Consider the following 24,617-nt stretch of genomic DNA (forward strand, 5'->3'; position numbering starts at 1 on the left):
CATATTAAACTTATTTGCTCCCTGATACAGCAATGAAAACACATTGGCTTTCTTGGAAAAGATAAGGTTGACACAGCCTCTGAGCATAGTTCTGCTATTATTGACCTGTCTATAGAATGGAATAAACGAAAAAGAAGTACAACAAATTCAATTTAAAACTCTGGCCTGATTTTCAGAAGGTTTATGGAACTCATGGTTAGAAACCAATGTAGAAACAGATGAACAGAGAACAGGAAGAAATAGTACAACTTGTATATGAAGGCCTGAGAGCGATGTCCCTACCGTTTGTACTTGTGTGTAATTCTGGGCACTGCGCTGTTCTCCATACAAAATACATTAATCAGGAGAAAGGTAAAACCGAGTGAGTTTTTATAAGGAACGTTGAATAGGCATCTCTTTATGTCTTTTGTTTCCTCTGTTTCTACTTTATTTCATCTTTTCCTTTTATTTGATCTTGAAGTTATTTTGAATTTTTGAACTGTTTGTGTGAATTTTCTCATAATGGCTAATGAAAGTCTGTTCTTTTCTGCATGATTTTTATTAGACTCTCTCATAATGTCTGTCCTTTTCCCCCAGTACTCTTTTCCATTATTGTCTTATGTTTTGAGAAATAGAAAGCACAATATCCAAAAGCACACAGACCTCAAAAAGAAGGAGCTGAGTTTGTCCACCTTATTCTTAACTTCTGTTCGTGCCAGGAATTGGACAGCTTTAAGGGGATACAAAAAGTTCTTCAGTAAGAAATTAATCCATTCTGAAACTAAAGGTAGCATTAAATGAATTTGTTCACTTTTTTGGATAGCTGAACTGGTTTTTATACAGTGAACTTGGCCCGGATGCTTCATATCTCTATTACTTATTTATAGGTAAAAAGTAAAGTATTTTTAGAAAAAAGGAAAAGCTTATTCTTTGCTTACAAGAGTTCTTTATTTAGGTCACAAAAAGAAGAAGGAAGTGGGAAATTTTATACAATATACATGAAATGTGAAAATGTAGTTCTGGCTGTTCCCGTTAGTATTAACTACTGGAATGCTTTCACTTTAGTTTCCGGAGCAGAGATCATTTTCTGTTGCTGGCCTTGTATGTGGAGATATCAGGCACCTCTATAGAAAGTTTTTCTTTGGGCAGTGTGCAGGTGGTGTGTGAGGAGATTCTGATTTTTGGAATAATAAACTAAAGTTTAGACTTTGGGACAGTTCACTTTCTCTGCTTGCTGCTAGAAAAGGTGTTTCAGGGTGAGCCTGGACTATTGAACGGCTCGACTAATGTTGAATAAGCTGGGCAGTTGAATAGGTTAATTAGATACCTTCTAAAATTGTCCAATATGTTTGGTTAATATTCTTTAATAGTGTGGAATTGAAGCGTTGCACAAACTTCTAGAGCAAAATGACAGGATTATTTTTGTCATTCTCTCCTATTTGATATTCCACTTTATTATTTACATATGAGGCTATCTTGCATCCACTGATTTTTCTGCGTACAGAAACCAATGTACCAATGAGCCAATGAAGGTCAAAGCTTGGTGCTCAGCAAAGAGGTGGAGTGGGCACTCCATTGGCTTCTGCTCCAGCAAAGTCTTCTGAGTGGAGTGGCCTAGACCTGTGGTGTTCTTCTTACCAGAAGGTTTCTAAATATTTGAAACGCTGTTGATGACAGCTTTTGTGGACATAATTACCTTGATGAATCCCAGTTGGGTTTTTTGTTTTTTAAAGCTTTGGATTTTTTCACCAAAACTGGCCAAAGCTTAAGTTCAATTTATTTATTCCTGGAAGATCAAGACTCACATGGATTTTAGGGAGTATTATTGTTTGTACTGTGAGACAGATTTTTAGTGTAACACAGAGAGAAGTCTCCTACTAAACAGCACAGAGCTGGAGATAGACAGCAATGGTTTAATTGTTCCTAAATGCAGTTTAACCTTGCACAGCCTGAAGCACTTCAGAGTGCCTTTTACTTGCGCAGGCAGTGTCAGACTGACTCTTCTCAGTGTCCGTAGATCTACTTCGTCTTTATATCAAATGCAGTTGCATGTTTATGAAGTATGTTCATGATGATGGTAGGTAAAATCAGGAATTTGCATCACGAAGATACAACTAGGGACCTGTCATGTTCTGGTTCCTCTGCATCACCAGTAATCTGTGACAGCTCAGTGAAAAGAGGGAAGAAACAAGGCAAGGAAATTGAATGCTTTAAAAGGAATAGGTAGCGAATGTATTTTTTATAAGCTTAATTTAACCATCTTAAGAAGTAATTACTTGAGGTGGTTAGTAAATCTAATGAAGAATAGTGATTGTAGGTCTTTTTTCCCCCTGTGTACTCTGCAAAAAAAGTAATTATTGTCTGGGCTCAATTTAATACCCATGTGATTACTTTGAAAACAGTAGTGCTAGAAGATGACCTGCTCTTTGAATAGGTTTAACACTACTTGCTATAAAATGTGTGAATGGAAATTTGGCATTTTTGGAAATGGAAAGTGAATCCAAGCTCTGTATGGCAAGTCCACCTAGACCTGTAGCTTGCGTTCCTCCTGTGTTGCTTGCAGTTCTTATACTTCGATGGCCATCTTTCATTCTGTTGCTGGATTGTTCAAGGGGAAAGAATGGTTCATGGAAAAGCAACTATATACACTCTATAAATCTATAATGTTTTAATTTGATAAATTGTTTGTTATATGAACATTCTGAAATTTCTGTGGTTTGAGGAGTTGGAGAATCCCTGAAAATAGATGAATTATTTATCAATAGCCAGCAGAATTTGAAAACAAGAGAGCATACCTTGTTAATTTCCTGAAGTCCTTTTTAAGTACCATAAAAATGTTGCATTAGATAAGTGATATTCCTTGGAGATAGCCGATTTATGTTTTCTAAAATCACTTAACAAGATTCCTCGCTGGAGATTATGAGCTGTGGTAAAATGGTGTTGAGAGAAACATGGAATAGGTTATTGGCTAACTCCCAGGAACCAAGGAACAGCCATAGATGGAGCTTTTCATAATGGAAAGGAGCTAAGAGTGGAGTAATCCAGCAGCCTGTTCTTGTCAGAAAGGGGATTTTATTAAACTGCTGGGCTTCTCCCTGTCTCAGAGGTGAAAGACAGTTGAAGAGTGGTAATGGCACAGAGAGGAGAGAGAAACTCTGTCCTACATCCTGAAAAAATTGTACCATGTGCTCTAGGAAAGTAAACATACCCTCTGTATTTCAAAGAATCAGAACATAGGCTTTTTTTGGCTGAAAATGTGATCTGGTTGGGACCGCTGGATTTTAGGGGTAAAAGCTCTACATTTATTTCTTAGAACTACAAGGCAAGAGGTTTTGAACCCTGATTGCCTGGGCAGATAGTTACCTGTCTGCAAGAATCTGGTGTATCTCCATGCAAAGTTTGTGCAACTTTTCCTCTGGGGACTTTCAAAGTGGGTGCCTTTTCTGCGTGTTCCAGTTTGGTTGATTGTTATTAACAGCTCTCTTCTAGGCTCAAACCATGTAAAGCTTAGCCCATCCCTGTCCTAAATAGCTTTGATTTTACACATAAAAACAGACAACCCAAAGGATTGGGAAGAATGGTGCATTGTTTTTCAGTTTTTGTTTTAGTATTTTAATTTTAGTGTATGTTGTTGTTTTCTGGCAATTTATTAATGTCTGCTGACAGGTTTTGAATATGGATAAAGTAGGTGATGATATTGTCTCTAATGAGTGTTCATTTAAAAATAAGTGAAGGAGTTAAGGTGCTTGGGGAGAAGCATTTCACAAATGAGGTTAATTATCACATATGTCAGTAAGCAGAGTTCAGTTTATGAAAAATGAACAATAGAATGAACAAGGACTGTGGTAAAAGGTGGAAAGGTACAATTAAAATAAACTGAAGAGGAGCAAGAGTGTGAAGTTTCTCTGCTTTTAAAACGTCTTCCCGAATGTGGCAGCTTTACAAGCTGAAGTGAAATTAATCTTTAAACATCCAGCTCCACTGTTATCGGAAGACTAATGCCTCAGAACCATAATAGGACATCTCTTCATATCTGAGGCATAACTCTAATATATCTTTCCCTAGCATTGCTCGAGTTTTCTCTTTCCTTTCAATTTATCTTTTTTTCAAGAATATTCAAGCAGGACTTTTTCTTGTTCCTCTGTTCAGTCTCCTATAGATCTGCCTATTCCAACAAGCAAACCAGAATACTCCATGAGATGCCGTTACTAAAGGCTCCAAGTTAGGATTGGCCATCATTTCACAGATTTAGCCAGTCTTTTACATGCTGCAACCACCTGCAATGTTCAGCAGTTCCACAGATGGGGTTTTGCTTGAGCTCTTAAGTGCGTCACTGCACTCGAGAGCCCTACCTCTGCAGCCCTTGCTCTTTGCTTTGGGGATATGAGGTAGTGACTGCTGATGGTGTCACTTCCCTGACCACAGACAGCTTGAAACTGTAGTTCCACAAAGTGTCAACTGCCCAGTTATGCCAAATTAGGTACTGAGGTTTCCTACCTTTGTTTCAAGGTCGCCTGGTCCCAGCAACATTAAGCGTTACAAGTAGTAAAGCGCTATTAAGTGGGATTAAATGAATGGGTTGAAACCCTGTGTGTTTGCATCTTGTGATTTTTTTTTTTTTTTCTCTAAAGGTCAAGATATGGTATGCAAAGTATGTTTCATACATTATTGTGTGTATTATTCAGAAGAGGGTAACTACTTTTAGAAAAATGTTCTGAGCTGTGCTGTCAGATACTTTACAGGATGAGCTTCAAACGGGGCTTGGAGAACACAGGGGAAATTTTTCCTCGGCTTTATTTTTACAGTTAATTACTCTTGGAGATAGAAGTTCACCATCAGAGTCATGGGGCTTACATCAGTGTTCTTTAGCTCTGAGCTATAGTTGTGTAACGTTTTGCAAAGGCAAGAGGGGTTGGATGTAGAGGATGATAGATGGTGGTCTAGTAAATCAGTGTCACTTCAGAGTTTATAGGCTGTTGCTGCAGCATCAAGAGCTCATGCCACTGAACTTTGGCGTTTTGACTCTGGAATTTGCAAATGAAGAATGGGCTGTGTCAGAGCTAATCAATTAATGATTGATCTCCCTGTCATTCTGATACATTGTACTCAGATGTTAGTGTCTTGTACAGCTGTTGTTTAACTTCTGACACTGATATTTAGTAAAGAGGAACCTAACTCAAGATCAGCTGTCTGAACAATTGAGTTCTTCAAATTCTAAAGAAAAATTGTAACTCATGCCAGTTTCTAATCCTTACAGTTACTTGCACTAATCTCTCTAGTGTATTTTTCTCTTACGTGTGAAGTAACTTTATAAACATCAAGCCATTAACTGTAAATTACCACTACACTAAATCAGATTCCATCTCTCTGGGATAAATTGTGGCTTTACTCAGAGGCACAATGCAAACATAATTTTATCTCTAGTTTATAGGCATACTTTCCTGTTGTCTAATTTAATAATCTTTATCCATACTCAAGTTTATGCAATAAAATGCTCATAGAGAAATGAATTTTTATTCATCTACATTATTACAGGATGCACACACATATCTGATACTTACAGATATTAGAATTGTTGGCCTAAATCTGAAGCTATTCTAAGTCCTGGTCAGCAAATGAGAAAAGAAACAGTCCTTTGAAGAGGTTCCTGTGCTTTTCTTGTTTATGAGGGACCCAAGGGAAAGCTGTTCACCTCTCAGGGTAAGCTGAACAGCCCCAAAACCCTAGGGAATATGCCACTGCAATATGCTCTTTACTGCTGTGGGCATCACAACAGATTATACCAGAAGCTGTTGGAATCTGCTCTGGGCACTGCAAACAGCTACATGTACAGGATTACGGGCTTACCTTTACTGATTCAAAAGGTGTAAAGGATTCAAAAGACAAACTAATACCTCTCCTCAGTTCTACCTGTGGTTCAAGAAAACCTTTTGAGTCAGGCATCTATATAGAATTATATATATGATTAGGCATGTACATTATTTTATATATAAAAATATATGTAAGAGGGGTGAATCACAGACCTCACAGTATCCTATCTCCAACAGGGGCCAGAAGCAATGTCTCAAAAAGCCTATGAGACTAGTGCAGGGAAGAAGAGGTACTTTCCTAGCTTCCTGCAGTTTACTGCTTAGAGACTTCAGAAACTTTCTATTTAATACCAGCAGTGGATTTCTGTTTGCTGAATTTGTCTAGTTGTTCCTTGAACCTGTTACTAACTTTTAGCACTCGTAGCACAGAGTGGCAGATTCCCCATACTGATTGCACCGTATAGAGGAGCACCTCCTTCTGCTTGTTTTGGAGCAGTTATCTGCTAATTTTCTTACTGCTCTATTTTCTTCAACTTCCTTTGTAGGAAGAGTTACAGGCTCTGCTTGTACTTATTCTCAGAGGGGAAAATAGGAGAACAGGCAGTATAAGTCATCAGCTCTCCAAGTGCTATTTAAAAACATGCCTATGTGTGGTCAAAATCAAAGATGACATGACAACGAAAATACGCACTACAGAAGTGCAATGTTGAATTGCCAGATAGTTTTAGACATGTTATTCTGTCAGATCATTGGCATGTGCTCTCAGAGAGAAGGTGTCTCTGTGTGTGTGTGTGTACCTATGTGTGCAAATGGGGCTTTGCTCTTTCCAGGCTCTTGACCATTCTCTTGGACTCTCAGTAGCAGAAGTTCTGTAATTGTCTTGTGATGACTCAGGGATCTGAGCAAGAGAGATGTGCATGATCTGTCCTGGGGGCAGGAAATCAGATAAGGAGACCACAAGCATCTGCAGTTGTGAGCTGTAGACAGCAGATAGCAAAGCATTAAACGCTCAGAAAATATCCTGACCCTTCTGGACCCATAAGTTTCAACCAGTTTTCTGTTTAGTATTCACTAAAATGGGAAATGTAGTTGCTTTCAGGTTTAATGGAGATCAGCTGAGGGACCACTATTACTGATTTAAATATGAATAATCTGTCCAGGTTCTGTTTGTGCAGTTGTGACACGGGCAACCACAACACAGAGCTTGATAGAGATAGCCCACATGAGTTTACATTGTCTCTTCTGCTTTTCACCTGTCTTCTAGATCATCTATCCATTCACTTGATCATCATCATAGGTAGATCACCTATCTGTTCACTTGATAAGTGAATACAAAATGTTGATTGAAAAAAATAGTATCTTTTGCATTATAGCCTGTCATTCCAACTAATAGGTCTCTCAATATAAATATATGAAGCAAAACACAGAGGTGCAATGAATAGAGGGGAGACCACAAGGAAACAGCCAGGTCATACTAAGTGACATGGTAGACAGTAGTCTTTGTGGCGCAGACCAGTATTTCTGTAGATGTTTGCTAAGTAGCATTATTCTGTAGATTTCCATACAATTCGGGGTGACTGCAGCAACCACTATCACCGCAAAAATCCAGTCTTGCTCCCTGCCACTGATTCCTGTCCTTACATCACCTCCTACCATGGGACAGCACAGATGTTTCTATCTGTTGGGGAGCTTGGCTTAGAGTAAGCATTTATTTATTTGTTTGGTTGGTTTTGGTTTTGTTTTTTTTTTTTCAGAAACATTAATTTTCATTCAGACGAGCTCCTTGATTAGGGTCAACCTGGAGATGCCCCAGTACTCATGGTGTGGGAGTAGCAATGAGCGGTCAAAGCAGAGCAGAGGGTTGGGAGAGTTTCTGCAAGAATGCACATGAAACAACATCCTGACCTAATTTACTAAGCAATTGGCAGAATTGCTACACCACATAAATTATGACAGTATAAGAAATAACCTGTTTAGTTGAATAGAAACTAATTTTAATCCTTTTGAAGCTAAAAAAATTGTGTCCTTCCATCTCTATGGGGTCAGCATTTTGAGCCACGAGACTTGAGTTGGAGAAATGAAGCACTGAACCTTGTCTGTAATTTATGGTTTGAAAGACAGAATCTTAGAGTTTCCAACAGGGGAGTATCAAGATAAAGTTGCTTGTGTATAATAGAAGTTTGCTTTGTTTGTATCCAGTTTTAGCATTGGTACAAGTATCCACGCTCTATTTTAAGTGCTTTTATTTATAACCAGCACTAAAGCACATACTACGTGGTAGCATAACATTCCAGAGATCTATATGAGAAGTGGGTTTTGCTTTTATTTGAACTTCTTGTCACTTTGTTCCTAAGGAACTCTGGGAAAATAACAAGGGCTATCTTGTTGATGTCTGCTACTTCATTGCTAATGCAATGTTCTGTTTATAGAGGCGTGTTTGTCACAGCCAGACAGCTGTGTTTGTGTTACAGCCATTATATTGATTGTGATCTTTCTAACTGGACAATGTTTTCCCTTCGTTTTAAATAAGAAATGACCTGTTGGCTTCAGTGATTTAGTCTGCAGTTCGTCAGGAATAGTCTTACGATAGTAATAATGAAAGAATAGTATTAGAAAGAGGTGACATTAGGACAGTTATGGGAATATCAGTGATGGATCTAATATGAACTGGATAGACCTTTTCAGTGGGCTCATACCTAGGTAAACAGTTGGATCCTAAACTGCCATCTCGATAAAGTCGGACCTTGAATTTTTAGATTGCTAACTGCAGTAGCTTATTAACACAGAAACCCCAGTGATAATTAATGGAAAGGAGAAACTTGCTTGAGGCAGTCAGTCACCTAGCAGTCGTTATCTCCAGTAGTCTTTGTGATAGCAGCACCTACTGAGAGCCATCTCATAATGAGGTGAGTAATGAAAGCAGGTAACTCACAAGAGATTATGAGCACAGCAGACTGCTTGCATAGCACATATACTGTACAGTGGTAATAGCTCTACAAAAGATGTGGCTTGAACAGCAAGCACTTGACCAGAAGACTGAACTTCTGAAAGGAGCAGAAAGAATAGTTTCCAGCACTCACAGAAGAAACCTCAAAAAGAACCATCGACTGCAGTGACAAAATTAGACACCAGCCGGTAACTGAGGAGTGAACAAGACACAGGACATTCAATTTTGCAAATCATGCAAACTCGGATAGACCTATTCAAATTGTTTAAACCCCAACTCCAAAGGTATATAGATACCTCCGGAATTGCAGAACGATTGCTTCATCTCAAAATGGCTATGCATAAGACTGTAGGAATAGATACAGAATTTAGCATATCCCTTGGAATGTGCTGGAAGTGGGATATCTCTGTAAACACATGGCACTAAAGGCTGTGATGTACTTCAGGTACTCCATATAAGAAACACAAATTAGCAAAGTAGCCAGCTATTAAATTTATGCTAAAGTCATACTTTGTATTTCATGTACTTCTAACTTTTTTCCAGTCTTCTAGATAAAATACTAGCTTTAATTTATTAATATTTGACTTTTTGATCTTTATTGTTGCCGAAACCAATAATCTTTGCACAGTCTGTCTCCAGAGAGGTCGAGGATGTAACAAAATTATGCAGGAGGCACCAAAAAGCACTTCCTGGAAAACATGTAAGGAACGTGCAGCTATACATTTTTAATTGAGCAGGTGGGTATAGAAGGGAATACTGGTGTTATTGAGTGCCAAGCTTAGTAAGGAGTTCCCTCTGGTGGGCACACACCGGTATTCTTTGCCACCTTCTGCAAGAAACAGTCCAGAAACAAACCTGTTTCCTGGCTTTAAAGAACCCCACAGTAGCACATTCATCGACTAATCTGTAAAAATAGGCAATTACACCTAAATTAAAATGTGTTTTAAAGGGCGAATGCATTCAGAATTTTTTTACAGTTGAGAAAAAATTTTTTAGTGGGTATGTATTAGATATATAGAACCATGTTTTGCAGACGTAGCTAGACAGCATTCTGAGAAAGATCACCTACTGAAAAATGGCAATTCAGGTTTTCAATAATGACCCAAAAATTAGACTTCAAAGCTTATATTTAAGGCTTATTTTAAAAAGTTTTCAGCAGCCAGCATGAAATTATGCATGTACTCAGGTACAACAGGATCTTCAGACCTACAAAACCAAGTTCCTTAGTAGTCTTCTAAAGCTTAAAATTACAGTTATCCCCAAAGAAAAGGATGATAAAAATACAAATCTATCTTTTGACACTCCATACTAAGCAGTCTCAGCCAACGCAAGTCTCATTTCTTGTGTCGTCTCTCCTGCCTTACCATCCTGTGCTGTTGAATCTGCTCCGTTTCCTTTGCTTTGCAAGTATGGTATATATATATATAACAGGTTCTGGACTGGTAAAGCATTCTCTTCTCTCCTTTTTTGTATTCTTAGGAAAGAATTTAAAGCCCATTTCTCTGTTTAAAAGCTTTAAGCAATCAGAATTCTCCAAAGTTTAATTTATTTCTGATAAATGTCCTTTAACCAGACTCAGTTACAGTTTTCCAGATTGCCTTTCCTCCTTGGACCATTTTTCTCCAGACACTATTTTCTTAATCATTTCCCTAAACTTTTCTATTTACTTGTCATTCCTGTTTCAGCGGTGGGCAGCTGTTTCATCAATAATAAGCCACCGGTTTTATTGCTGGAGTGAAATAGCAGGGTAAAATGTAGGGAAAATGACAAATGAAATGAGGAGCCTGGGAAATGGTTGTTTGCCCTGTGCTGTGTGCTTTCTCTCCATCAGCCATTAAATAGCTACTGAACTGCTTTCCAGGGGAGAGAGAAAAATCTTCTTCTATTCCCTGGAGAAAATGTTTGTCAGACCACTACCCTTTCAGATTCACGTCAACAGATGTGAACTTTTCTCCAAGCTGTAGATGAGGAAATTCTCTTCAAAATTAAATTGTTTTTAACTGCTTCTGTACAAAAGCATTTGCACAACATAATAAATCAGCTTGGAGAAAACACTTCTCAGCAGTATGTAAACAAAAAGCTATGACAGTCCAGGTCTCAGAAGTGCCTTCAGGGCAGTCCCAGAAGGCACATCAGTTTCAACCATAATTTCAAGTAACAGTCTTAAGGATGATGTATTTCATGCTTGGTGTTAGATGTGTATCAGCTGATAAAAAACCCCATACAGATAGACATACTTTTATTTGTACCTTTCAAGTGCTGCAAAATGAAATACTTAAGGGATGCTCATTAAGGGCTTTTCTCGCTTCTAGTGCAGCCATTCATTGGTTAGTTGGAAATTTTATTGTAAATGTCCACAGCTGGTTTTGGCTTGTTATTTACAGAGTGCTTCAGCACTAGCCCACTTACATTTTAGCACCAGCTTTTAAGGGTTATGGAGAGACTGTGAGTCTTTGTACCAAAGTGGATGCTATTCAGAGGCCTTTCCCATTATCATTAAATAGATAGATCATTAATAGATCAAAGAATGATCAAAGATCATTCCAGTTAGAAAACACCAGCAGAAGAAGCCATCATGGTACCTGTTAAACATCTCTCCAATGGTGTATGGGTGGTGGCCCCACAAACTCTCCCAGCCACTCTGTGCTGAGCTCAGACCCAGGGACAGTAATAACCAGCACCCTGACTCAGTGTCCAGGCCTGTGAAATGGGCCTTTATCAACCCTCAACACTTCACATACCTTTAGATTGTACAGGCTCTACCTTCAACCCTCGGGTGGAAGCTGGGGAGTTGTCCCAGTCAGTAGTTTGGTACTAGTTTCTTGAGAGAAACTCATCTTTTGAGAGCTGCATACACGTGCTTTGTAGTTTTAGAGGATGTGGGATCATCATCAGCTTTAGTGACTGACTGATGATGGGAAACTGCAGAAGAAGCATGAGTACTGAATAACATGGTCTGGGGGGTTTGACTTCGCTCATAGGACAGATATGTCCCTGTCAACAATTTGAAGCATCAGATAATAGACAATAGGGCTAGGAGAGACATGGACATCTTAGCCAATTCTCCACCAAGCAAGATCAGCTGTCCCATAGCCATTGCTACAACGTCCTCAGCTGTCCTTCAGGATCTCTGGTGATGGAAAATCCAAAGTTTTTTCAGATAGTTGTATCTAGCCATTCACTGTCTTTACATTTAGAATTTTAACCTAGTCTTCCTTTCTACAGCCTGTCACTCTTGGCCCTGTAGTTTGGCATCGCCTAGAGGTTCGGACCATGTGTCAGTTTAAGCTCACATCTTACCTCTAATTGGTCTAAGTATATATTATTTAGTTTTATACATGGTACTATATATTTTACATAGATCAATATATTATTTTACAAACTATGTCTTGCAAATTATATATTCTGTATTATGCTATATACTACATAATTTTTAAATATATATATGATAAGGAAGAATATAGATGAATAGAAATATTTTCTCGCCATCAAGTTTTAGGGACTTTGGAGCTACAGGTTGCCTACCAATCCCAGACCTGAATAGAGACAGATTTAGCCCCTCCTTTTACACCATTGCTTATGTGTCTTCCTTTGGTCTTCTCTGGATTAACCAAAACCTACTTGCACTTTATTTCATGTCTTCCAGACTTTTGGTCAGCTCTCTAGTCATCTTCTAGACTAATTGCAGTTGGTCGGTATTGTTCTGGAAGTGCAGGGCCTGTGTCACCACAAGTTTGTGTAATAGCAATTTTATTTCATACCTACCCCTTCCAAACTAACCTAGGCCAGTCCCATCTTCTAATGTGGCCTTGCTTATTCTTACTTAGGTGCAAAACTTTTAACCTGTTTTCAAATTGCATAGCATTTGTTTCAGATCACCTGTCAGGTGCATTCAAAATTCTGGGCTTGCTTTCCTCCCATTTTCAGTTCCTCTCAGACTAAGTTTCTATGCAAGTGTAAGACACGGGGTTTCTATTCCATCATCCATCACATTTCATGAATATATGAAATAATACCAGATCTAAGTCAGATTTTCTGACCAAATTGTCTTTATAACCTTGGATTGATAACTACAGTTTTCCAACCAACTGTGCTCCCTCTTCATAATCCCATTCAGCCTCTTTCTCTACTTTGCATGTTAGAATATCATGTGTGACAGCAGCAAGAGCCTCATTAAAGACCTGTAACATGGATATGGATCCTGCCTGGTTCACACGGCTTCTTATTCTGTCACAGTAAGAATTAGATTTTTTCAAGATAATTTATTCTTCGTTCTTTGGTGTTGATGATCTTATTTGATATTACTGCTATGCTGATCTCTTAGCTAATCACTAATTATCGACAGTTTACCAACAGCATATGAGAATATGGGGTTTTTTCTGTTTTTATTTTTTTTTTTTAAAAGGTCTGTGGCCTTTTAAATTTTCTGGCAGCTCACCCACAGAGGTGATTCAGAGGGGATTACTAATGGTCTCAACATTGTTTGAGCTAGTTACTTGAGTTTCAACAAGCAGTGGATACTATTGCCATGCTTAGTAACTGACCAGTTTTCAAAATGGAGATTGAGAAGTTTGTCATTAAGCCAGTGTGGCAACATAACTCAACTTCCTCCATTTACTTTACTTTGAGAGTATTTATCTCTATGACTCTAATATTTTTCTTTTGGATGCTGCCAGCAGTCTCAGCACCCTTTTTTCCTTGCCGTGTAGATTTGCACTGCTGGCAGGATACATGAGTAGTCACATATTTTCTCTTCATGAGAGCTACAGGCATTATTTCTGGTTCTGCACTAATGCATGCAAGTCAGTGTGGTGTCTCTTACTAAAGCATGTCATGAAGACAGAAGCAGAATTGGATTTTGTGAGTTTATATGTTCTAAATTCGGAAGGAGTTGTATAGTCTTCTTCCAGAGGTAATAAATTTTTGACTGTAAGCCAAACCTCAAGTTCAAATGAGTTAACAGAGTACTCTTACACAGTAAGTTTAGAGTATAGTAAACCCTTTTATGTGAGTAAATGGAAAATAGGAGGGGGCTATCCTGTCACTGTGTGAGCTTCTCCAGCCTCTAGCAGATATTGCAGACTCCCCTAAAAAGCTTTTTACTTTGGATTATAATGGTGTGGATGCTCACAGTTGTTTGCAACGCCCAAGCTTTCCCAGCTCTACAGCTCTTCATAACAAAAGTCTGTGTCCTCAAAGGGAGTTGAGAGTCGAAATCAGATCTTTCAGCACAATTCTTTCAGTTCATAAATCAGAGACTCACTGTCTGACACCTGATTAAGGAAAGTCAGCAAAGGAACAAGACTTGTCACTGGCTCACAGAAGAATCTGTAATGCCTAAATGATTTCTTGAATGTAAATGCACCACAGCGATCACAAAATGGTTGCTAATCATTTTACTGCAAACACTGACACGTGGGGTTATACATATTTCAGGAAGGTGTACGTGAGTGGGTTTTTGTTCCGTGGCAGGTTTGACTGCACAGACGTAGCAGGAAATGAAAAGAACTTGATTTAGCTCAGCAAAATGAAGGTGGAGAGGGGATACGATTGCTGTGTGTTTGTGTGTTGCAGGTAACCACTGTCAGGAGAAAGTGCTACTTAATTTTAAAATACAATTCTGGTTCCTAAGCAAAAACAAATAGATACAATTTTTCCATTATTAAATTTAGGCTGAAAATTAGGTGAATGTTTCTAACCGCTAGAACAATCAAACTCTGGATTAGTCTTTCAGTGAGATTAGTGAGAGAAAATAAAATTCCAGCAAGACAGCAATTTCCTTTAAGGAGGAGCCTGATATTTTAATGGGAATTGGTATCTGTGCTTGTAAGGAACTTGAATCCATCATCCTTTTTTGGTCTATGTTCCTACTAAATTATATACCTTAAAGGAGGCCTTAATCTCACCTAATCAGCTAGGATTCTTTTTTTAAACAATGAAAAAATTGAGGTGTTCCACATGAAAATTTATGCTTATCCTACAATAAAATTAAAGGTAGACAGGAGAATTGTCTCTCCTTTGTCTACAGAGTAGATCAAGATGACTAATTTATGCTACTGTTCCTGTAGTGGAAGTAAGGTGAGTGGAATACCAGCCTATGTAATTCACAAAATCATCCTTATTATGCTTAAAGTGGAAAATATGATAGAGACTCTGTGACTGCTGCTGCTCTCTTGCATTTAATGTCTTATTTTGTAGAACTCCTTCCTGTAATATGGTATCCAAAATGATGATGGTATTCCAAGCTTGGCCATGCTGGCATTTAATTAATAGGTATCAATAAGTACGATCACTTAGACCACATTTCCCCCAAAGTGCAATAATAATCTGTTGTAACCAACAGTTATTCAGTAGTCTGGGAAGGTTGAGGTTTCAAGTGGCTTTAAGACTTATGTGGCCAGAATCTGTGACAATATGTGCTAAAGTGGGCATCTTTCTGATAAAAAATGTACTGAAAAGACCTTAGTAATGGTGAAATAAATGTCAGAACATCAGAACATAACAGGACTGAACATACTCTTCTGGATCATCAAATTCCTTTCCCTGCTCTTTGAAGCAATCAAGTATCTTATACTCTTCTTAACAAACTCCTGAATTAATACTTACTCTGAGTATCTAATTAAGCAGAAATAATAAAGTAGAACGATTTGCTTTGTTACAATTAAACATATTTATAGTCTTGTGCTGCAAGAACCAGTTTTAATTACAGACCCTTAACTTTAATTAACTGTAATTGCAAATGGGCAAACCAGGAAATGTATTTCATACATATAAAATATATTGATGCAGGGAAAATAGATAACACTGAGATTTTAGAGCTCTGCATCAGACATGTGCTACAGTCCAGCAAAAAAATGCAGAAATCTTCTATTTCATTCTGCAATAAGTTCTACTCCAGAAGATGAACTGGTGTCCAAGGGATGTATGTACTTAATCTTCCATTTAAGCAATGATTTTTCTTCTAAATGCAGGCAAGGAAAGAAGAAACACTACTGAACAAGCAAGCTAATTCTAAGTATTATTCCCTAGCAATGATTACTCTTTGTTTTCATAAATCATAGAGAGTGTATTGCTGGAATAGAAATATAATCAGTTTCTATTTAAAAAAATTAAAGATAAAGTATTTAATGGACTGTGGTTTTTGGCTGGTTAACTGAAGTTGTTAACATCTCAGGAAAAAATATTGACCATGATCCTGTTGAAGGTTTGTTTCCCTGCATACAGATCAAATGGCAGCAACATAATTTTATACTGGATTGGTTTTGCAGGGGGCATAAAGATATGTACTTCAAATCAATTATATTGTTATTGTGTCCTGATTTCGGCTGGGATAGAGTTAATTTTCTTCCTGGTAGCTGGTATAGTGCTGTGTTTTGGATTTAGGATGAGAAGGGTGCGTGAGAACCTGCCAGGGGACACAGCCAGGGCACCTGATCCCAAGTGACCAAAGGGATATTCCATACCATTTGATGTTGGTCAGAATCAAGTAAATGTTTTTTTCCTCAAACTTTTATGTTTATTACGCTGAGCCTCTTTTTTTTTTTTCCAGGAAGCTCTGAAACTCAAGAGACACACAGCCCAATTAAAACCCTTGTCTGTAGGACTAACTGAATTGGGGTATTGAAGTCCTTTATTTTTTGACAACTAACTTTGTTGTGGAAGTTAGGGAACTTGTCTCCCTATGCTGTTGCTATGGTCATCTCCTAAGAGTTATATACTGCATAAATCTTAAAGCCCAGCAGGTTTTAAAATTTCCCCTTACATTCTTTTCTTTCTCATCCCCTCCCCCCCCATCTTGTGTTTAACTTTTTCTTTCCTGTCTCCCATTTCATTTTCACCTTACCAATACACTCTTGTATTCCATGTTTGAAGAAAATTTTAGAACCATGTTACAGTCCTTTGAGGTACAACTTTCAAAACTGGGGGGTCTGGTGTCTGCTTTCGCTGCTGTGATCTCTCCTTGCTACTATTTCATCCCTGTTCCAATTTAGCACACAAGTTTCCGGTAAAACACTTGTGGATATATCAAAAGACTGGCTTCTATTTACTGAATTTCAGGTTTTGGCACCAATATTGTCACCAGTGCCAGTAACGTTTTCATTCTTTCAGTTTTCATGTTTTCCATGAAACCTCTCCAAAGGCTGTCTTTTCAACGAATAAAAATATTTTTTTTATTTTAAATTGTCTGCAAATATGCATGGAAAAATTTTAACCAGCCATATCACATATTCACCTATAAGACATTAGCATATATCCGTGTTCTCTCGTATGCTTTGAACCCACAGTAACTGAGAAAGGCTTTGCAGAGACCTTGAGGAGCAGAAGAGGATGGGATCTAGCTTTATTCCATACCATGAAATGATTGATGTAGTCCAAACTAAGGCTGTAAAGTTGCCATTGTAGCATGGTATTAGTACTGCCTGAGTATTGAACATGTTACAGTTGGCAGTTTTGATATATTCCACATTCCACACCTGTGATTATCTTGCAAAAAAATTTTCCTTTTAGATTTAAGACTTTGGCAATTTGAAGCATTTCCAATGCTGCAGAGGACTGTATCTCTGGAACTGAGGAGGCAAGAGGCAAAAAGGAAATTCATACTAAAGTTAAATATAAATAATCTAGAAGGAATAATATCTTGTAATGTTACTTTTTGTGAAGATGGTTTGAGTCACAAAGGACTGATTTTTTTATTGTGGATTAAATACTTAAATTTATATTCATTAGTAAGTATTTAATGAATAAGATGATGCTCATGGTTATTATTTTGTGGGAAGTGCTGAAAATAGTGAAGTGTATTTGAGCATATGTATGTAAAGAATCATTAATCTACTATTCAAAAAGAAAAAAGATGAAGTTGTAGTGGATATTATGTAGTTTAGCGGAGTAATTCTAGGAGACAAATTATTTGAACTGAATTTCTATTGAGGATTGGGATCTTGGTTGACTGAAATAATAGTGTCATGAATTAGATTTTCTTGTTAAAGAGAATGTAGCATAATTTGTAGCATTCCTCAGCAAACTTAGCATTGATATGGTTCACTTTATGTTTTAACAATTAAATAATTATTAATTAAGTAATCAATAATTAATATACGAGGTGAGGAGTGACTGAGGTTTGCAGTAGTAGAAGTGGAAGAATGGACAACATTTCAGAGCTATCACGAGGCGAGAGTTGGCAGGATTTGTTGGCAAGCTACTGAGTGGAGGAATAAATAGGATATCAAGGTTATGAACTGTAATAATGAAAAGGATGCTGGAGATGGGGAGTAACAGATGTCATACAATGCAGTCAATGTGTTTTTATCTTGTACAGATTCAATTTTTGACTGAGCATTCAATTATAGATGTCAGAAAACCATCAGCAGGGTGAAGAGGAGAAATCAGATCCAAAATGTAATTTAGATAGTTGCTGCAGTAGCGATGGGGGTAAGAAAACCAAAGTCAGCCTGCCTGCTTTTCTGAGGCAGAAGGGAATTTAGAGAATTTCCATGCTTGTGTGCCCTGCTGTCCCATCCAATGCCTCGTCCCTCATCCCGCAACTGCTGACTCCTTTCACACCATGACTTGTCTTCACTCTGAGCTGTGACTTACCACCAACATAGACCAAATCATCCTGAGGGGATGGTGGCTTTCAGAGGGGCCACCTGAGGGCACCCTGGGGGCTCATGTGGTGTCACTCCTACCAACTGAGCAGATGTGAGCTATCCTCGCTGCCTTGTGCTGGTGATACTGGCTGTCTCTGGACTGAGGCTGTCATCGCATGTCATCGCTAGTCTCCGGGTCATCTTTATACTTAAAATATATATTTAAACAATGAACTTGAGATCTGATGTTCTTTTTTCCTTTTGATACCCAGTTGTTCCAATGAAGTCTTTCAAAAGATCTGCTAGGTCTAGGAAAGGTGTCAGAAAGTAGTACGTCCAGAGAAAACATAGTTTTGCTCTGGCAGCAGTTCTCAAACTTAGTGGAATGTTTCCCATTGAAAATATTCTTGTAACCAGAAACCGAGATTTTAGTATGTAAAAAGGTTATAATGATTTCTTCTTTTCTAAAGTAAAATAGGAAGCGTTGTTTTCATGAATCATAGAATCATAGAATATCAGATTGGAAGGGTCCTCGAGGATCATCGGGTCCAACCTTTCTTGGCAAAAGCACAGTCTAGGCAAGATGGACTGGCATCTTGTCCAGCTGAATCTTAAAAATATCCAATGATCAGGAATCCACCACTTTCCTGGGGAGATTATTTCAATGGCTGATTGTTCTCATTGTGAAAATTTTTCTTTGTGTCCAATCGGAATCTCCCCTGGAATAACTTTTACCCATTGTTCCCCTTGTCTTTTCCTTGCCTCAGTCTTCTTTGTAGCCACCCTTTCAATACTGGAACACGGTGATAAGGTCTCCCCTAAGCCTTCTTTTCTCAAGGCTAATTCTGTCAGCTTTTCCAGATGTGGCAGGTTTCCCAGTCCTTTGATCACCTTTGTGGCCCTTCTCTGGACCCTCTCCAGCCTGTCCACATCTTTTTTATATAGTGGGGACCAAAACTGAATCAAGCTGTGGCCTGACAAGCTCTGAGTAGAATGGGATAACGACTTCTTTACCTCTGCTGGTGATGCCCTTGTTGATGCAGCCAGCATCCTGTTGGCTTTCTTTGCCACAGTAGCACACTGTTCACTCATGTTGAGCTGGTCCATCAGGACCCCCAGGTCCCTTTCCACAGAGCTTCTTCCCAGCCAGGTAGGTCCCAGCCTGTGCTGCACTCCTGGACTGTTTTCCCAAATGCAAAACCTTATAGTTGTCCTTGTTGAACTTGATAAGTTTCTTGTTAGCCCACTCTTCCAGCCTATCCAGGTCTTCCTAACGGGTGGCTCTCCCTTCCAAAGTGTCCACTTCCCCACTCAGTTTGGTGTCATCGGCGAACTTCGTCAGGGTAGACTCGATCTTGCCAGCCGGATCATTTATAATGGTATTAAGCAGTGCTGGCCCAGTATTGATGGTTGGGGGATCCCACTTGTGACAGGTTGCCAGTTTCAAAAGGAGCTATTGACCACCACCCTCTGGGTCTGACCTGTCAGCCAGTTCCCCACCCACCACACAGACCGCTTGTCTAGACTGTAACCCATCAGTTTCTCTGGTAGGAGGCTGTGGGAAACCATGTCAAAAGCCTTGGAGAAATCCTGGTGGACAACGTCCTGCCCCTCATCAACAGAGCAGGTTACTTTGTCATGGAAGGCAATTGGGTTTGTCAAGTGACCATTTTGTGAAGTGACAATATATATCAGAGGGATGTGTGGGATACCAAATGATGAAAAGGGCTTGAGAAAAAGAGAGGGGTTTCTGTGTAAACCTGAGAAAGAACCTTACCTGTAAAACTGTTATTCTACCTATTTAACAATCCAGCTTCAGTAAAAATTTTGTAAAAGCTGTGGAAGACAAAATAGGGGAAAAAAAGCATATTCTGAAATGTTGATTGGCTAAAGCTTTGTCTTTGTGTTGAAATAAAAGGTAGCTGGCTGCTGATTCCAGGGCTGTGTAGTGACAGTGGTTACAAAGTGCGTCAGAGTCAGGCTTTCTGGTCTCCCTGTTGCATTAAAAATATGCAGAATATTAAAATATTTTTATTAATTATTGTTTAAAATGGATATTCCATTGTATAAACAGAACTAATAATTTCTCTATTTCCACACAGCCGAGGCAACGAGAACAGACTAGCGCTGCGGCGACAGACCATCCTCCGGGAGAAGGGCAGGAGACAGGCCAGTCGAGGGCCAGCCTATATGTTTAATGACCACTCAACAAGTCTTTCTCTTGAGGAGGAGCGCTTTTTGGATGCAGCAGAATATGGAAATATTCCAGTGATTCGCAAAATGCTGGAAGAATGTCCCTCCCTCAATGTGAACTGTGTGGACTATATGGGGCAGAACGCTTTGCAGCTGGCGGTTGCCAACGAGCACCTGGAGATCACAGAACTTCTGCTGAAGAAGGAGAACCTGTCTCGGGTTGGGGATGCCTTGCTTTTGGCTATTAGCAAAGGTTACGTTCGGATAGTGGAAGCCATCCTAAGCCATCCTGCGTTTGCTGAAGGCAAGAGGCTTGCATTGAGTCCCAGCCAGTCGGAGCTCCAGCACGATGACTTCTATGCATACGATGAAGATGGCACACGGTTTTCCCACGACGTTACACCGATCATTTTGGCCGCTCATTGCCATGAGTATGAGATTGTCCACACTCTGCTGAGAAAAGGAGCTCGGATCGATAGACCACATGACTATTTCTGCAAGTGCAGTGAATGCAATCAGAAACAAAAGCATGACTCTTTCAGCCATTCTAGGTCTAGAATCAATGCCTACAAAGGTCTGGCCAGCCCTGCTTATCTGTCTTTGTCCAGTGAAGACCCTGTAATGACTGCCTTAGAGCTCAGCAATGAGTTGGCCGTGCTTGCCAACATTGAAAAAGAGTTTAAGGTGAGTAGAGGGATACTGATTCTGACAGACACAGAATTGTAAAGTTCATTCAAAGGTTTTTCTCCCATTTCTTGAACAGTAATAGATCAGCATCATCTTCACAAGTCAGCAGAATAACATGGGAAAATGTTTAATTGTTTAATGAATGGGAGATTTAAATCGTTGGGGATGGCTTAGTCCTCTGTGCTTAATGTAATTCATGCTGCCTGTGTAGAAGATGCCAGTGAACAAAGTTTCTGCTCCCTGTCAGGCAGGATAGTAAGGAAGTCCCTTCAAACCCATGAGCGAAGCTGACTTTGAACAGGGGAAAGAGGAGACTGTAGTGGGATAATTTGGTCACTTACATCAGCCAAATTGCTCGGTTCTACTAAACCTTCATACATTCTCATTATTTTTTCATAGTTGGACTGAAAGCTTTCTCATTTCTCATAATGTTTTACAATTATTTACTAAAAGAACTCTAAATAGTGTCCTTCTTGTCCTTTTTTAATGTGTTGCTTTTCTCTGGTGTTTCTACTAACCTCTTCCTCTTTTTCACTTATTCGTATCTACTTATATGTGAACTCTGTGAAATTAAAGACTTTTTCTGTGTATATAGAATTTTTAATGTTACCAAAATGCATTATTTTGGAAAAAATAAAATAAAATACTTGACACCCAAGGATTCAAGGACCCTTAGATGATACTCCTGGGACAGAGTAAGATGTCTAGGCTTCACTAGCAGGAGATCAGACCCCCTTGAAAGAAGTAGGAGAATCATTTCCAACATTATGTTAGGAAGAGTTTGAAGTTGCCATGATCAATATTTAATGTTAATCTTCTGAGCAGTGGCACAGTTCTCAAGGCCGTGAACCCACCTCTGCTCAACCAACCTGAGCTGAGCTGCTGCAGTTCTGAATTAATTACTCCTGGCTCGTTCTCATAGGTGTACCTTTGTGGTACCAATCTGTTGTAAGAAGCTGATATATTTCTTGGAGTGGGAACATGCAAGGGGTTCTTAAAAACAGCAGCTAAACAGCTGGAATAGGAGCAGAGGAGTATTTTTATTTTATGTCAATAAGACCAAATTCTGGGAAAGGCATTTCAGCTTAATGCAGAGGATGAAAGTCTGCCTCATGTAGTCCCTGGCAGAAATCCTTAGGACCTCAGTGGTCTGAGATTTAACTCAGTGCTTTCATGTACAGTTCAGAGAAGAGTATTTAAACCACATACTCTTGTTTCTTTCTCTTTAGCAGCTGCTGAAGATGTGAACAAAAGGACTTGATTAACTTAAAGGGGAGTAAATTTAGAACAGAACAGAAGAACATTTTTCATACACCATAAATGCAGCCTGTTAAGTTCACAGCTATGTTGAGATAAATAGCATGTCTGATTTGCAGGGACTGTATAGCTCCGTTTACCACAGTTTGGAGTGACACAAGCTAAGATTATTATAAAGATAAATAAAATCATCATCTGGAACTGTCAGCAAGAAGTGTCCTTCAAATCTATGCTGCAGTACACAACTGGCAAGATGAACTGGGAGCACAGTATTTGTCCCTGGTACCACCAGGACAGGGAATGGAGCATGTGGGTGAGAAAAGGTGGGTTAGTTCAGAATCCATGCTTCTGCAGCCTGCCCTGAAGTGCCATGAGGAGGTCCGTCCTTGGCATGACCTGGCTCATCCCTGAGTGACTTGTGTTTGTTCAGTTCCTCTTTTGCTGCTGTTGCCGTCTCTAAAACTAGAGCTCTACTGCCAGGGTAGTGTTCTATAAAGGACTGTAAGAGAGATTTTCAGGTATTGTCCCTCAGCCTTGTCCAGGAGGCTGGAGAAGAGGCAGAGCAGCTCCGTATCCCTGTTAGTCAGCCAAGCTCTGCTTGGACATACGTAACTCTTTAGGGTAGGGTGAAGGTGAATGGGAACAATGAGGAGCAGGAGCATAAGGCAACATGGAAATTTAAGTCTCCCTTAATTTAAGGTTTCACCAAGAGCAGACGGCTGGCAACAGAAGGTCTTTTGGGAACATTTTTGTAAGTACTAAAATCATGGGGTGGTTATGGATAAATATTAATGACAAGGAACTAGTACATTTATATGTGCATTGACAAGAGTTAACACTCACACTATTGGTAAGTGATAACATTTACAGTATCTAGACAGGCTCGGGGCTTGACAGAGATACACGGAGCTTGGGTTCAGTGCAGGCTGTACAGAGGTTGTGCGTGCAAGCTGCAGGAAATGGATGCTGTTGTCTTTACTGAGTGTGGGCTTGTTTCTGCTCCTGCAAGCTCATAGCCTTGCTTGCAGCAATTTATCTAAAAATTGTTGCCCTTACTTTATTTCAGGAGTCTGCTACAATTATCTGGATAGCGTAGTCACTGAGTAAAAATGTGGTTTTCATTAAAGTGTCTTACATATGTTAGCGTAATCAAAACAATTCTATTTTTTGTGCATCAATTACCTGGATGTGGCAAGTCTTTAGCTCCACCTAGGGTTTGCCTGAGCCTTTTAAAGCATTTTAAACCTTACCCGAATGAAAATTGAACTTTCTGGTAATACGCTGCTTTGAAAGTCACCTATTTTATAGTGCTGATGAGATATTATTGCAGAAGAGCTTCCTAGTGGGTGCCTACAGCAACAGTGATTCCCAGGTCTTCCTCAGAAGCAATAGAAAGGGTTGGTGCTGAACTATGATGGTGGTTGCTTCGTGACTGTCTTCTAAATTACTTCTTTCTCCTGACTTACACTATCATTAAGGTTACAGATAACACTGACCATGAAACTGTAATTCATGCAAAATAGGAACTACCATAATCAGTAGAAACTGCTATTCTCTGGAATAAACTACTTTATTTGCTTCAGACCTCTGTAGTGATGTTATCTAGCACTACATGCCTGTTGCATTTGGTTGCATGTATTGTTTTTACAAGTGCTTTGGAGGATAATTCTTTATTAGGAGTAAAACCAGATGGAAGTAGAAGATGACTGCTGAAGGAAGACTAACTGGACAGATGTGTCAATCACAGTGTGGGAGTATTTCTGTACCAAGCAAACAGCTAATTCAGGCTTCCAGAGTAATTCTGAGATCTTCGGGATTTCCTGAATGCCATTTAATTTAGCTTTTTAAGGTATGGCTAAATATGCATCTTTACAAGGTTTAATACTATATAGAATATTTTTATTTTGGGGGATTTTGCTCATATTTTCTGTCATCTAAATCCTTTGCCCACCCTAGAGCAAATATCTCTACTCTGTTGATAAGGATGCAGATCATATCTGACAGATGTTGTCCTGCAGAGATGTGGCCTGGAGTTTTGAGAGGGACAGCTGTGGCCCAATGCTGTTCAAAATGGCTAAGATTTGCATTTAGTACAAAGTCCTCTGCAGCAATAATGACAACAAACTGTTTTATTGATTAATGTGATGGAGTGGAAAA

General features: G+C 39.1%; 1 protein-coding gene across 2 annotated transcripts in view; it reads left to right on the plus strand.

The window, feature by feature from the left end:
- TRPC6 (transient receptor potential cation channel, subfamily C, member 6) overlaps positions 1 to 24,617 on the plus strand; it is a 97,918-nt gene that overhangs the window by 36,807 nt on the left and 36,494 nt on the right. For both annotated transcript variants that reach the window (XR_001414479.1, XM_014965706.1), the window contains exon 2: positions 20,426 to 21,200. Coding sequence is in view for 1 of the 2 variants with exons in the window: in XM_014965706.1 (XP_014821192.1) it covers positions 20,426 to 21,200 (775 nt within the window). In the remaining variant the exon portion in view is untranslated. The remainder of the gene's footprint in view (positions 1 to 20,425; positions 21,201 to 24,617) is intronic.

Source organism: Calidris pugnax, unplaced genomic scaffold, assembly GCF_001431845.1.
Source record: "Calidris pugnax isolate Ruff unplaced genomic scaffold, ASM143184v1 scaffold20, whole genome shotgun sequence".
NCBI lineage: Eukaryota > Metazoa > Chordata > Aves > Charadriiformes > Scolopacidae > Calidris > Calidris pugnax.